At 46.8% G+C, this 15,274-nt stretch overlaps 1 protein-coding gene across 1 annotated transcript in view; it reads left to right on the top strand.

The window, feature by feature from the left end:
* LOC140476820 (SCO-spondin-like) overlaps positions 1-15,274 on the top strand; it is a 354,974-nt gene that overhangs the window by 66,332 nt on the left and 273,368 nt on the right. The window contains exons 15-19 of the mRNA XM_072569613.1: positions 6,423-6,548; positions 7,787-7,878; positions 8,141-8,335; positions 11,499-11,669; positions 14,854-15,106. Of these exons, the coding sequence (XP_072425714.1) occupies positions 6,423-6,548; positions 7,787-7,878; positions 8,141-8,335; positions 11,499-11,669; positions 14,854-15,106 (837 nt within the window). The remainder of the gene's footprint in view (positions 1-6,422; positions 6,549-7,786; positions 7,879-8,140; positions 8,336-11,498; positions 11,670-14,853; positions 15,107-15,274) is intronic.

The following is a 15,274-nucleotide window of genomic DNA, read 5'->3' as shown; positions in this document are numbered from 1 at the left end:
TGTAGAAAACCCCCAATGAGGTGGCTGTCCCCTTGCTGTTCCTAATTCCCACCCATACTGACTCAGTAGACAAACCTTCCTCAACAACCTTCATTTCTGTCGCCGTGATGCACTCTCTGATTCACAATGCTACACCCCCTCCTCTTTTTCCACCCTCCCTGTTCTTTTTAAATGTTCTAAACCCTGGAACATCGAGAAACCATTCCTGCCCCTGTGAAACCCCCGTCTCCGTTATGGCCACAACATCGTAGCCCCAAGTACTGATCCATGCTCTAAGTTTGTCACTCTTATTTTGAACACTTCTTGCATTAAAGCAGACACACTTTAACCGGTCCCTTTGTTTCATCGCGTGAGAAACCCTCCCAATTGATTCACTACATTCTGTCACTGCCCCGTCTACAGCTACCCCCATCTCAGATGTGTAGCTCTGGTTCCCACCCCCTGCCAAACTAATTTAAACCCTCCCGAACCACACGAGCAAATCTCCCACCCAGGACATTTGTGCCCCTCCAGTTCAGGTGTAACCCATCCTTCATGTACAGGTCCCACCTTCCCCAGAAGGTATCCCAATGGTCTCGGTATCTGAAGCCCTCCCTCCTGCACCAGCCTCACAGCCACATGTTAAGCTGCATTCGCTGCCTGTTCCTCACCTCACTATCTCGTGGCACCGGTAGCAAACCTGAGATCACTACTCTACTCGTCCTGCTCTTCAGCTTCCAACCTAACTCTCTGTGGTCACTTTTCAGATCCTCAATCCCTTTCCTGGCTATGTCATTGGTGCCAATATGTTCCACGATTTCTGGCTGCTCCCCTTCCCCCCTCAGAATCGTGTAAACTTGATCGGCGACATCCCGGACCCTGGCACCAGGGAGGCAACAAACCTTCCGGGAGTCCCGTTTCTGACCACAAAATCTGTCAATCCGTCTAACTATTCAATCCCCTGCCACTAGCACTTTTCTATTTTCCCCCCTTCCATTCTGAGCTACAGTGCCAGAGACCTGACAACTATGGCTTTCCCCTGGTAGGCTGTCCCCACCAGCAGTATCCAAAACGGTATACTTATTGCTGAGGGGAACGGCCACAGGGGATCCCTGCTCTGACCGTCAGTTCCCTTTCCTCCCCCTGACAGTAACCCAGCTGTCCTTACCCTGTGTCTGGGGAGTGACCACTTCCCTGTACATCCTCTCAATTTCCCCCTCAGCCTCCCAGATGATCCGTAGTTCATCCAGCTCCAGCTCCAGTTCCCTAACTCTGTTTTCGAGGAGCTGGAGTTGGATACACTTCCCGCTGATGTAGTTGACAGAGACATGTGTCATGTCTCTCACCTGCCACATTCTGCAGGAGAAACATGCAACTGCCCGAACAGCCATATCCCGCTACTCTGAAAGCCCACACAGGACTAAACAAGGAAGAGAGGAAAATGAAAAAAATTGAAAAAACCTGAAAACTTACACAGACTCTTAGTAAGGTTAGAGGAGGTGGGTGGGAGGGAAGCCCGATGGTGTGGGGTAATGGGTTTAGACCTCACCCACTTAAAAACTTCCTGGCAGCCCTCGCTTCTCTCCACCCTGTCTCCTCACCGCTCTGTTCAAAATGGACGCTCGTCTTTCATTTAGATGTGAGCATAAGAGATACAGTTAGTAAGTTTGTAGATGACACCAAAATTGGAGGTGTAGTGGACAGTGAAGAGGGTTACCTCAGATTATAGTGGGGTCTTGATCAGATGGGCCAATGGGCTGAGGAGTGGCAGATGGAGTTTAATTTAAATAAATGCAAGGTGCTGCATTTGGAAAGGCAAATCAGAGCAGGACTTATACACTTAATGGTAAGGTCCTAGGGAGTGTTGCTGAACAAAGAGACCTTGGAGTGCAGGTTCATAGCTCCTTGAAAGTGGAGTCACAGGTAGATAGGATAGTGAAGAAGGCGTTTGGTATGCTTTCCTTTATTGGTCAGAGTATTGAGTACAGGAGTTGGGAGGTCATGGTGTAGCTGTACAGGACATTGGTTAGGCCACTGTTGGAATATTGCATGTAATTCTGGTTGTCTTCCTATCGGAAAGATGTGAAACTTGAAAAGGTTCAGAAAAGATTTACAAGGGTGTTGCCAGGGTTGGAGGATTTGAGCTATAGGGAGAGGCTGAACAGGCTGGGGCTGTTTTCCCTGGAGTGTCGGAGGCTGAGGGGTGACCTTATAGAGGTTTACAAAATTATGATGGGGAAGTAATCATTTCTCTGCAGTGGGAGAGTCCAGACCTAGAGGGTAAACGTTTAGGGTGAGAGGGGAAAGATGCAAAGAGACCTAAGGGCAACCTTTTCACGCAGTGGGTGGTACGTGTGTGGAATGAGCTGCCAGAGGAAGTGGTGGAGGCTGGTACAAATACAGCATTGAAAAGGCATCTGGATGGGTGTATGAATAGGAGGGATTTGGAGGAATATTTGGTCGACATGGACGAGTTAGGGCGAAGGGTCTGTATATCTCTATGACTCTATAATGGAATAATGTAGAGTAGATGGTTTCAGATTGGTTTCTCAGGTCGGTGCAACATTGAGGGCTGAAGGGCCTTTACTGCACTGTTATGTTCTATGGTCTAACCCTGTTCCATTTAAATAACTATCGAATATCCTTTTAAAATCCTGAATTGGACCAGCCTCCATCTTTCCAGACCCTAGTTACCCTGCCAAAACTGTGCATTTTGCTTCTCAATGCTTTTACAAGCTGAAAGAGCTTCTTTCTGTCTTCTCTAGCCAGCCCACTCACACTTTCAACACTTCTATCAGATTTCCCCTCAGCCTTTTTCTCTCTTCAGACCAAAACACCATGAGATCTTGGAGCAGAATTAGTCTTTTTGGCCAAACAAGTCTGCTCCACCGTTCGATGATGGCCGATATGTTTCTCAACACCATTCTCTTGCAATCTCTCTGTAACCTTGGTCCTCTTACCAATCCAAAACATATTCGTCTTTGTCTTAAAGGCACTCAATGTCTTGGCCTCCATAGCCCTCTGTGACAATGAGTTCCACAGAGTCACCACCATCCAGCTGAAGAAATTCTCCCTTATTTCAGTTTAAAAGAGTCATACCTCTGCTCTGAGGTTGTATACCTGCTCCTAGTCTCCCCAACTAGTGGATACATCTTCTCCACATCCACTCTATCCAGGCCTCTCGGTATTCTCTAAGTTTCAACCAGATCCCATTCTCATTCTAAACTCCATTGAGTGCACACCCAGAGTTCTCAACCATTCCACATATGACAAGCCCTTTATCCCTCCAAGGCCAACACATCCTTCCTTAGATACGGATCACAAAACTGCTCAAAATATTGCGGTCTGACCGGAGCTTTATTTAACCTCAGCAGTACATCACTGCTCTTGTTTTCGAGCCCTCTTGAAATGAATGTTAACATTGCATTGCCTTCCTAACCGTCAACTGAACCTGCATGTTAACTTTAAGACAACCCTGAACAAGGATTCCCAAGTCCCTTTGTGCTTCAGATTTCCGAAACCTCTCCCCCCTTTGAAAATAGTCTACACCTCTTCTTGCTCTAAATTCCATAACCTCATATTTTCCCACATTGCATTCCATCTGTTACTTCTTTGCCCACTTGCCTAGCCTGTCCAAGTCCTTCTGCAGCCTCCTCACCTCTTCAACACTACCTGTCCCTCCATCTACCTTTGCATGACTGCAAACGTACCAAAATTGCCCACAGTTTCTCCGTCAAGAATAATAATGTGAATAGTTATGGGCCCACCACTGGTCCCGGCAGAACTCCACAAATTACCAGCTTAGAGTCATACAATCATAGAGATGTACAGAATGGAAACAGACCCTTTGGTCCAATCCTTCCATGCCGACCAGATATCCTAACCCAATCTAGTCCCACCTGCCAGCACCCGGCCCATATCCCTCCAAGCCCTTCCTATTTATATACCCATCCAAATGCCTCTTAAATGTTGCAATTGTACCAGCCACCACCACATCCTCTGGCAGCTCATTCTATACACGTACCACCCTCTGCATGAAAAAGTTGCCCCTTAGGTCTCTTTTATATCTTTCCCCTCTCACCCTAAACCTATGCCCTCTAGTTCTGGACTCCCCGACCCCAGGGAAAAGACTTTGTCTATTTATCCTATCTATGCCCCTCATAATTTTGTAAACCTCTATAAGGTCACCCCTCAGCCTCCGACGCTCCAGGGAAAACAGCCCCAGCCTATTCGGCCTCTCCCTGTAGCTCAACTCCTCCAACCTTGGCAATATCCTTGTAAATCTTTTCTGAACCCTTTCAAGTTTCACAACATCTTTCCGATAGGAAGGAGACCAGAATTGCACGCAATATTCCAACAGTGGCCTAACCAATGTCCTGTAGAGCTGCAACATGACCTCCCAACTCCTGTACTCAATACTCTGACCAATAAAGGAAAGCATACCAAACGCCTTCTTCACTATCCTATCTACCTGTGACTCCACTTTCAAGGAGCTATGAACCTGCACTCCAAGGTTACTTTGTTCAGCAACACTCCCTAGGACCTTACCATTAAGTGTATAAGTCCTGCTAAAATTTTCTTTCCCAAAATGCTGCACCTCGCATTTATTTGAATTAAACTCCATCTGCCACTTCTCAGCCCATTGGCCCATCTGGTCCAGATCCTGTTGTAATTTGAGGTAACCCTCTTCGCTTTCCACTACACCTCCAATTTTGGTGTCATCTGCAAACTGACTAACTGTACCTCTTATGCTCGCATCCAAATCATTTATGCAAATGACGAAAAGTAGAGGACCCAGCATCGATCCTTGTGGCACTCCACTGGTCACAGGCCTCCAGTCTGAAAAACAACCCTCCACCACCACCCTCTGTCTTCTACCTTTGAGCCAGTTCTGTCTCCAAATGGATAGTTCTCCTGTTTATCCTCACTGTCTGCATTCTGTCAGTCAGCCAATCCTCTATCCATACAGATTAACAGATTTGTCAGGCACTGTGATTTAGTGGTTAGCACTCTGCCTCACAGCGCCGGGGACTGTCTGTGTGGAGTTTGCACGTTCTCCCCATGTCTGTGTGGGTTCCTCTGGGTGCTCCAGTTTCCTCCCACAATCCAAAGGTGTGCAGGTTAGGTGAATTGGCCATGCTAAATTGCCCATAGTGTCAGGGGTGAATATAGGGTATAGGAGTGGGTCTGGGCGGGTTACTCTTCGGAGAGTCAATGTGGACTTGTTGGGCCGAAGGGCCTGTTTCCATCCTGTAGGTAATCTAACCTAAACATTGCCTGTCCTTGATGAACCGTATTGACTCCTCCCTATTTTGCCATGCACTTCAAGTAGTTTTGCAATCTCATCCTTAATTAATGGATTCTAAACTTTTACCAACAGCTGAGGTCAGGCTAACTGGCCTAGAGTTTGCTATGTTCTGTAATTTTTTAAACAGGGGTGTTACATTAGGCATTTTCCAGTCCTCTGGGACTCTCCCTGACTCCAATATTCCTGAAATATCAACACCAATGCCTCTACAGTCTCCTCAGCTAACCCATCAGAGCCCTAGGGTGTAGTGAATCTGGTCTGGGTGATTTATCCACGTTCCGACCTTTCAGCTTCCCCAGCAACTTCTCCTGAGTGCCACTGCACTCACCTCTGCCCCTAACTCTCCTGAAGTTCTGGTATTCTGCTGGTATCTGCCACTGTGAAAACTGATGCAAAATATCTATTCTGTTCCTCTGGCATTTCTTTGTTCCCCATTACTACTTCTCCAACCTCCTTTCCGGTGGTCCAATGTCCACTCTTGTTTTTTATTTTGCCTATTACCCATCTTTAAAAAACTCTTTCAAATTATTAGCTAGCTTCCCCTTATATTTCATCCTCTCCTCCTGTATTGCTATTTTAGTTACCCTCTGCTGTCTTTAAAGGCTTCCCAATCCTCTGGATTCCCACTAATCTTCACATCTCCAAGGAAAACAGTCCCAACTTCTTCAATGTATCTGCATCCCTGGATCCATTTGAGTAAATCACTTCTGCACTCTCTCCTATACATTTACATTTCTCCTATAAAGTGGCACCCAGAACTGCACACAATCCTGTAGCTGCGGTCTAACAGGTGTCTTGTACAAGTTTACCATCACCTCCTCGCACTTGTACTCTAAGAATAAAGAATGTGTTATTTTACACAGTTTCACCTCATTCTGTTGACTAAAATGTATTAGCTTACATTTCTGCTCCACCATGAGACAGGTGGAGGCCCGTCTCCCTGGCAATCACAAAGTGAGGAGAAATGAGAACAAGTGATGCTGACCCACCGCCCCACCAAACCTTCATTGCTCACCTTCATCCTAGCTCTAAATCCCACAATAATCCCTATCCCTCAACCTGAGACGTTATTTTAAAACAGTCTGTTCCATGGGATTGTACTGTGCTAATGGGTGGAATATTTCCTCATTGACAGCATCTGTTACCATGGCCGCATTTCCTGCGATGATTCACTTTGTCCTGTGGACTGTGGTTGGTCAGCATGGTCACCATGGACGCCATGTAACCCTCGGTGTGGTGTCGGAGTTCAGGAGCGATACAGGTTTGGAGAATGTGTGATATTGTTCCGATGTATTACTTTCTGGGAGAGTAAGAATGTGGGTGTTATCAGATCAGTGCCCTTCGGAACAGAGTTGCAGGATTTTGACCTTGCATTCGGGCGCTATATTCTTTGTGGGCAGAAAGAACATGTACAAGCTCTGTGCCTGTTTCAAATCATATACATGGATGAGAATCATTTGTCAGTTCATTTCTCAGGGTAATACTTTCACCAATCAGAGTGAACATGTCTGGTTTAACATTTAAACAAATCTTGGTCATTGACTGTCCAATTGAGCATTCTCCATGGGGACATCTTTGTCAATCAGAGTCCCACTTGCCAACTAATCAGTAATTTCCTTAAAAGCATTGTTTGTAATGGAGCTTCACTGAGATCAGGACGCACTATTCCAAGAGTCACCACAACTGTTCAAATTTAGTGACACCACCAAAACCCCAGTTGCCTCTGACAATCTGCTACCCAAGATAAATGAAACCTCACCAGGGTTCTTCAGCAATAATAAAAACACTCTTTATTGCTCAATTCACTCAACTAAAACATGAGCAGTCTATGTGTTTTATTTAACTTAAACTTTACTCCTTTCAAGTGTCTCCATTATGGGTCTAGCTACAGCACATGGACTGCAGCGGTTGAAGAAGGCAGCTCACCGCCACCTTCTCAATGGGGCAACTAGGGACGGGCAATAAATACTGGGCCCAGCCAGTTATATCCATGAACTATGAATGAATTTAAAAAGCACACACATAGATTCACAAAGACAAACAGACTAAACACAGATATTGAGTACAGGAGAGGCAAGCGATTGGGGAACACAGTTCTGTATCTGCTGTTCACTCGATGGTTTGATTCCACAATCCTTTTACTTTCTACTATGATGCATCAATATTACCTGCCCAGTAATATTGAGTCTGGAGTTCACTGGTTGCTTGTTTAGAGCTGACAGCCCGCAGAGTCTTGTATTCACACAAGAACGGCAGCTTAAGACCTGACGAAAGGTTAAGATAAAGGGAGATGAGAAAGTGGTTATTTGCTCCAATGAAGATTTTCTATGCCATGGGTGATTTGCTTAGGCCTCTTGTGTCTGGGTGCCTGATTTGTGAGAGAGAATGTGGGGATAACAACATCGTTCTGAGATGGTCTTTGTTCCCACTCCTTATTTGTAAATTCTTGGTGATGACATGTTCCCAGATCTTAACTCCATGCTATCCCTTTCTCCTCAGATCACCCACTAATCCCACTGCCTCAATGGATGGTGCCCCCTGTGTGGGCGATAATGTGGGGGTGCAGGGCTGTTACACTGCCTGCAGACCAGGTAAGAATTCATAATGTGAAGAAAAGCAGATGGCCTGATTGAAGTGTCTCTATCTCTGGGAATGACTCTGTGTGCCTCTCTCACTCTACATCCATCGCTACACTTTCAATCTTCACTCTGTCTCTTTGTCTCTTCATCTTACCTTCTCTCTCCACATCCCCATCCCTATTCATCCCACCCCATTCTCCCCATCCAATTCTCCCTACCCCATACTGTACTGTCTCTCTGTGATTTACAATGACATGTCTCCTTCTGTATACAGATGTTGGGGAGTCAGTCCGTGGATGGAGTCCATGGTCTCCTTGGTCACCGTGTAGTCGATCGTGTTTCTATGATGTGGATGAGGTCTCAGTGCAGAGGCGATTCCGGGAGTGTCCCAGTGCTGGTCCTAGTACCTCCTCGCAATGTCTGGGAGACTCTGTCCAAGAGGAACGCTGCCTCATTCAGCCCTGTGCAGGTGGGAATAGTTCAACCTCCCTCATGACCCATTCGAGCCCCTTCCACAGGACACACCAACCAGGGATAGTGCAGGAGGGAGGGTTTTGGGTTTTGGGATAATTGGGGCTCTTTCTGGGATAGGTGGGACCTCTACAAGCAGGATGGTCTTCATTTAAACCAGAGGGGTACCAATCTCCTGGGTGGGAAATTCGCTAAAGCTATTAAGGTGGATTTAAACTAATACAGCAGGGGGATGGGAACCAAAATTGTAGGACAGGTACAGAAGAGGATGAGAGTAGGGAGTTCCCAAATCAAGTATCTGACACTGGCAAGCGAGAACCTGGTTTGAAGTGTGTGTACTTCAACACGAGGAGCATCTGGAATAAGGTGGGTGAACTGGCAGCGTGGGTTGGTACCTGGGACTTCGATGTTGTGGCCATTATGGAGACATGGATAGAGCAGGGAAAGGAATGGCTGTTGCAGGTTCTGGGATTCAGATGTTTCAGTAAGAACAGAGAAGATGGTAAAAGAGGGGGAGGTGTGGCATTGTTGATCAGGGACAATATTACAGTTGTAGAAAGGATGTTTGGGGACTCGTTAACTGAGGTGGTATGGGCTGAGGTTAGAAACAGGAAAGGAGAGGTCACCACACTGGGCTTCCGAATAGTTCCAGAGATGTAGAGGAAAGGACAGCAAAGATGATTCTCGATAGGAGTGAGAGAGGCAGGGTAGTTGTCATGGGGGACTTCAACTATCCAAATATTGACTGGAATCACTACAGTACGAGTACCATAGATGGGTCAGTTTTTGTCCAGTGTGTGCAGGAGGGCTTCCTGACACAGTATGTAGACAGGCCGACAAGGGGCGAAGCCACTTTAGATTTAGTACTGGGTAACGAGCCTGGCCAGGGGTTAGATTTGGAAGTAGGTGAGCACTTTGGAGACAGCGATCACAATTCTGTCAGGTTTACTTTAGTGATGGAAAGGGATAGGTGCACTCCACCGAGCAAGAGTTACAGCTGGGGGAAGGGAAATTACGATGCAATTAGGAAAGATTTAGGAAGCGTAGAATGGGGAAGGAAACTGCAGGGGATGAGCACATTAAAAATGTGGAGCTTATTCAAGGAAAAGCTCCTGTGTGTCCTAGATAAGTATATACCTGTCAGGCAGGGAGGAAGATATAGAACGTGTGAGCCCGTGGTTTACTAAGGAAGTGGAATCCCTGGTCAAGAAGAAGACGAAGGCTTATGTTAGGACAAAATGTGAAAACTCAGTCAAGGCACTTGAGGGTTACAAGGAAGTCAGGAAAGACCTAAAAAGAGAGCTCAGAAGAGCCAGGAGGAGACATGAGAAGTTGTTGGTGGATAGGATCAGGGTTAACCCTAAGGCTTTCCATAGGTATGTCAGGAATAAAAGAATGACGAGAGTTAAATTAGGGCCAATCAAGGATAATAGTGGGAAGTTGTGTGTGGAGTCTGAGGAGATTGGAGAAGCACTAAATAAATATTTTTCGGCAGTGTTCACTATAGAAAATGAAAATGTTGACGAGGAAGATACGGAGATACTTACATCTAGACTAGAAGAGATTGAGGTTCACAAGGAAGAGGTATTAGAAATACTGCAGAGTGTGAAAATAGACAAGTCCTCAGGGCCGGATGGGATCTATCCTAGGATCCTCTGGGAAGGAAGGGAAGAGATTGCCGAGCCTTTGGCATTGATCTTCAAATCATCATTGTCTACAAGAATAGTGCCTGAGGACTGGAGGATAGCAAATGTGGTTCCCTTGTTCATAAAGGGTAGTAGAGACAACCCTGGTAATTACAGACCAGTGAGTCTCACTTCAGTTGTTGGTAAAGCGTTGGAAAAGGTTATAAGAGATAGGATTTATAACCATCTAGAAAAGAATAATCTGATCAGGGACAGTCAGCATGGTTTTGTGAAGGGTAGGTCATGCCTAACGAATCTTATTGAGTTTTTTGACAAAGTGACCAAACAGGTAGATGAGAGTAAACCGGTTGTTGTGGTGTATATGGATCTCAGCAAGGTGTTTGATAAGGTTCCCCACAGTAGGCTATTGTACAAAATGCAAAGGAATGGGATTGTGGGAGACATAGCAGTTTGGATCAGTAATTGGCTTGCTGAAAGAAGACAGAGGGTTATAGTTGATGGGACATGTTCATCTTGGTGTCCAGTTACTAGCAGCGTTCCACAAGGGTTGGTGTTGGGTCCACTGCTGTTCGTCATTTTTATAAATGACCTGGATGAGGGCGTAGAAGGGTGGGTTAGTAAATTTGCAGATGACACTTAGGTCGGTGGAGTTGTGGATAGTGACGAAGGACATAGTAGGTTGCAAAGAGACATAGATAGGATGCAGAGCTGGGCTGAGGGGTGGCAAATGGAGTTTAATGTGGACAAGTGTGGGGTGATACACTTTGGCTGGAGTAATCGGAATGCAAAGTACTGGGCTAATGGTAAGATTCTTGGTAGTGCAGATGAGCAGAGAGATCTTAGTGTCCAGGTACACAGATCCCTGAAAGTTGCCACCCAGATTGACAGGGTTGTTAAGAAGGCATACAGTGTCTTGGCCTTTATTAATAGAGGGATTGAGTTCCGGAACCAGGAGGTTATGCTGCAGCTGTACAAAGCTCTGGTATGGCCACACTTGGAGTTTTGTGTACAGTTCTGGTCACCACATTATAAGAAGGATGTGGAAGCTTTGGAAAGGGTGTAGAGGAGATTTATCAGGATGTTGCCTGGTATGGAGGGAAGGTCTTACGCGGAAAGGCTGAGGGACTTGAGGCTGTTCTCGTTAGAGAGAAGAAGGTTGAGAGGTGACTTAATAGAGACATGAAAGATAATCAGAGGATTAGATAGGGTGGACAGGGGGAGCCTTTTTCCAAGTGGTGAGGGGTGGGGGTGTGGCAAGGAAAGAGGGAGGGCAGTTGGACAAGAGGAGAGAGGAGGTGGAGAGTGGTTGGGAAAGTGTGGCTGGGGGAGGGGGAGGGATAAAGTGGCTGGGGGGGAGGGGGAGGGATAAAGTGGCTGGGGGGGAGGGGGAGGGAGGGGGAGGGTGGTTGGCAGACAGTGGAATGGTTGGATATGGGGCACTGGCTCCAGTTGGCGCTGTCCGTTGTAACTGTGTGGTGGTCCCAGGAGCCTGTGTTGTGTTGTGTTTTGTTTCAGTACCTGGAGGATGGAGCTCCTGGAGCCTGTGGTCTGAGTGCAGTTCACTGTGTAACTTCGGAGTGCAGTTCAGGAACCGAAGCTGCACAAACCCCCAGTCACGCCACGGAGGCAACCAATGTGTTGGTCCACACATTCAAACACGGGACTGTAACACTCAGCCATGTGATCGTAAGAACTTCACCTTATCACTTTCCACAATCTACAGACACACCAGGGCTCACACAAACAATATGTGACAAATCCAATGACAGGAGACATAATTCTAGATTTAATTTTGGGAAATGGAGATGGGTAAGTGTGTGAAGTGACAGTGGGTGACCAGGTCCTGAAAGTTAGCAGTACAGAGAGATACAGTTTGTAAAGAAAGATGTGGAATGCTGTCCTTCATTGGCAGAGGTACAGAATACAAGGGTAGGAATATATTGATGGAACTGTATAAGACCCCAGTGAGGATACAACTGGAGTACTGTGTGTGATCTGGTCGCCACATTATAGGAAGATGCAATTCTGGAGACAGTGCAGAGAGGATTGACTGACGTTTGCCTGAGCTGGAGAATTGTAGTCACAAGGCAAGATTGGGGAGGTTGGGTTTGTTTTCCTTGGAACAGAGAAGGCTGAGAGCCAACATGATTAGGGTAGACAATATTGTGAGGGGTAGAGATAGAATAGACTGGAGGAACCTGTTTCCCCTTGGTGGAGAGATCAAAAGCCAGAGGTCATAGATTCAAGCTCAATGGCAGAAGGATCAGAGGGGACAGAAGGAAAAACATTTTTACACAGAGGGTGGTGGGTGTCTGGAATTCACTGCCTGAGTGGGTGATGGAGGAAGAGACCCTAAACTCTTTTGGAGAGGTACCTGCATCTGCACCTTAATGGTGTAAGCTGCAGGATTATAAACCAAATGGCATCTCTGGGTCAGCATAAACAAGATGGGCTGAATGGCCTCCTTCTGTGGCAAAAGTGAGGACTGCAGATGCTGGAAACTAGAGTTTAGATCAGAGTGGTGCTGGAAAAGCACAGCAGGTCAGGCAGCATCGGAGGAGCAGGAAAATCGACAATTCGGGCAAAAGCCCTTCATCAGGAATTTCTGATGAAGGGCTTTTGCCTAAAATGTAAATTTTCCTGCTCCTCCGATGCTGCCTGACCTGCTGTGCTTTTCCAGCACCACTCTGATCTAAACCCTGGCCTCCTTCTGTGTTGGCCCATGTATAAGGTTTCTATGGTTCGATGGGTTCACAGAGCCAATACGTAGGAATCTAACAGTTTCTGAGAACATCGATTGCCCCTTCAAATATCTCTGCAGCCCTCTTTAGAGAGTTCCATCATACTATCAGGCAGAGCATTCGAGATCAAACAACTCATTGCTTGGAAACATATTCTTCCCAGCTCCCCTTCAAAATGTGACCCTCTGGTGCTTTGAGAATCTTCAGGAGCTGGATCAGACTTCACAGGATAGCCAGCTCAGAAACAGGCCGTTCAGTCTAACCTGTCCATGCTGGTGGATAAATGCCAACTTTCCACATCTAAATTCAGCACCATGATCCTCTACTCTCTTCTCCCTCAAATACTTGTCTAGTTTTTCTTGAAGGGTGACTAATCAATTCACTTCAACCACTCCCTGTGGTAGTGAGTTCCACTTTCTCACCACTGTTTAGACAAACAGGTTTCCTCTGAACTGCCAGATGGGTTTCCTGGGGACTACCTTATACTGATGGCCTCTAGTTAGGTTCTTCCCCACAAGAGGAAGCAAAAGGTTATCTCAGTGCACAACGAGATCTTGATCAGATGGGCCAATGGGCAGAGGAGTGGCAGATGGAGTTTAATTTAGATAAAGGAGAGGTGCTTCATTTTGGAAAGGTAAATCAGAGCAGGACTTATACACTTAATGGTAAGGTCGTGGGGAGTGTTACTGAACAAAGAGACCTTGGAGTGCAGGTTCATAGCTCCTTGAAAGTGGAGTCGCAGGAAGATAGGCTAGTGTTTAGTATGCTTTCCTGTATTGGTCAGAGTATTGAGTACAAGGATTGGGAGGTCACGTTGCAGCTGTACAGGACATTGATTAGGCCACTTTTATTTTAGGAGAAAGTGAGGACTGCAGATGCTGGAGATCAGAGCTGAAAATGTGTTGCTGGAAAAGTGCAGCAGGTCAGGCAGCATCCAAGGAGCAGGAGAATCGATGTTTCGGGCATGAGCCCTTCTTCAGGAATGGCTGAAGAAGGGCTCATGCCCAAACCGTCGATTCTCCTGCTCCTTGGATGCTGCCTGACCTGCTGCGCCTTTCCAGCAACACATTTTCAGCACTTTGTTTTAGAATCCCTACAGTGTGGAAGCAGGCCCTTCGGCCCAACAAGTCCACACTGACCCTCCGAAGAGTAACCCACCCAGACCCATTCCCTACATTTACCCCTGACTAATGCATCTAACACTACGGACAATTTAGCATGGCCAATTCACCTGACCTGCACATCTTTGGACTGTGGGAGGAAACCGGAGCACCCGGAGGAAACCCACGCAGACACGGGGAGAATGTGCACAGACAGTTGCCCGAGGCGGGAATTGAACCCGGGTCCCTGGCGCTGTGAGGCAGCAGTGCTAACCACTGAGCCACCGTGCCATCCCACTTTTTGGAATATTGCATGCAATTCTGTTCTCCTTCCTATTGGAAGGATGTTGTGAAACTTGAAAGGGTTCAGCAAAGATTTACAAAGATGTTGGCAGGGTTAGAGGGTTTGAATAGGGAGAGACTGAATCCCTCAAGTGTCAGAGGCTGAGGGATGACCTTATAGAGGTTTATAAAATCATGAGGGGCATGGATAGGGTAAATAGACGAGGTCTTTTCCCTGGGGTTGGGGAGTTCAGAACTAGAGACCATTGGTTTAGGGTGAGAGGGGAAAGATATAAAAAGACCTGAGGGACAACTTTTTCATGCAGAGGGTGGTGCGTGTATGGAATGAGCTGCCGGAGGAAGTGGTAGATGGTACAGTTGCAACATTTAAAAGGCATCTTGGATGGATACATGAATAGGAAGGGCGGGTTTACAGGGATATGGGCCAAGTGCTGGCGGGTGGGACTAGATTGGGCTGGGATATCTGCTCAACATGGATGAGTTGGACCGACAGGTCTGTTTCCGTGCTGTACATATCTATGACTCTATTCTTTCTTTACCCATTCTGATATAAGTTGGAGACATTCACTGTCCCTGGGAGTGGGGGTGTCGATCTCCCTGGGGGTGTGAATGGGGTTTGGTCAGTCTCCTGGAAGTGGAGTGTGAGGGAATCACTCCCCTGCAGTCCCTCAATGTGTCCCTTTTGTTTCTGCGCTGACTCTGACTCTGGGATTGCTCTGTTCACAGACACTTGTCCAGACGGGATGGTCTACCTCACTGTGGGTGAGTGTCTTCAGTCAGGTGGTCCTTGTCCCCGGGGCTGCCTTGACCTGACAGACAGTGTACAATGTACCACCCATTGTTACGAAGGCTGTTACTGCATCGATGGACTCTTTCAGCAGAATGGCTCCTGTGTCCCACCAGAACAATGTAACTGTTACTATCACGGCCAGTGGTACCCAGCCGGCTACATCCTTTACAAGGATCCCTGCAATAACTGGTAGGTGTTTGAGCAGCTGCATTCTCCACTTCAATTATTCCAATTCCAATTCCACTATGACCCGCACCAACCTTAGCTTCCATGCTCCCAGTGAGTGAGAATCTAATCACTTTCCTCCCAGATTCAATGGTGTTACCATCACTGAATTGCCCCACTTTCAACATCCTG

Source organism: Chiloscyllium punctatum, chromosome 5 (genome assembly GCF_047496795.1).
Source record: "Chiloscyllium punctatum isolate Juve2018m chromosome 5, sChiPun1.3, whole genome shotgun sequence".
Taxonomy (NCBI): domain Eukaryota; kingdom Metazoa; phylum Chordata; class Chondrichthyes; order Orectolobiformes; family Hemiscylliidae; genus Chiloscyllium; species Chiloscyllium punctatum.
This window is presented reverse-complemented; position numbering and strand designations above follow the sequence as displayed.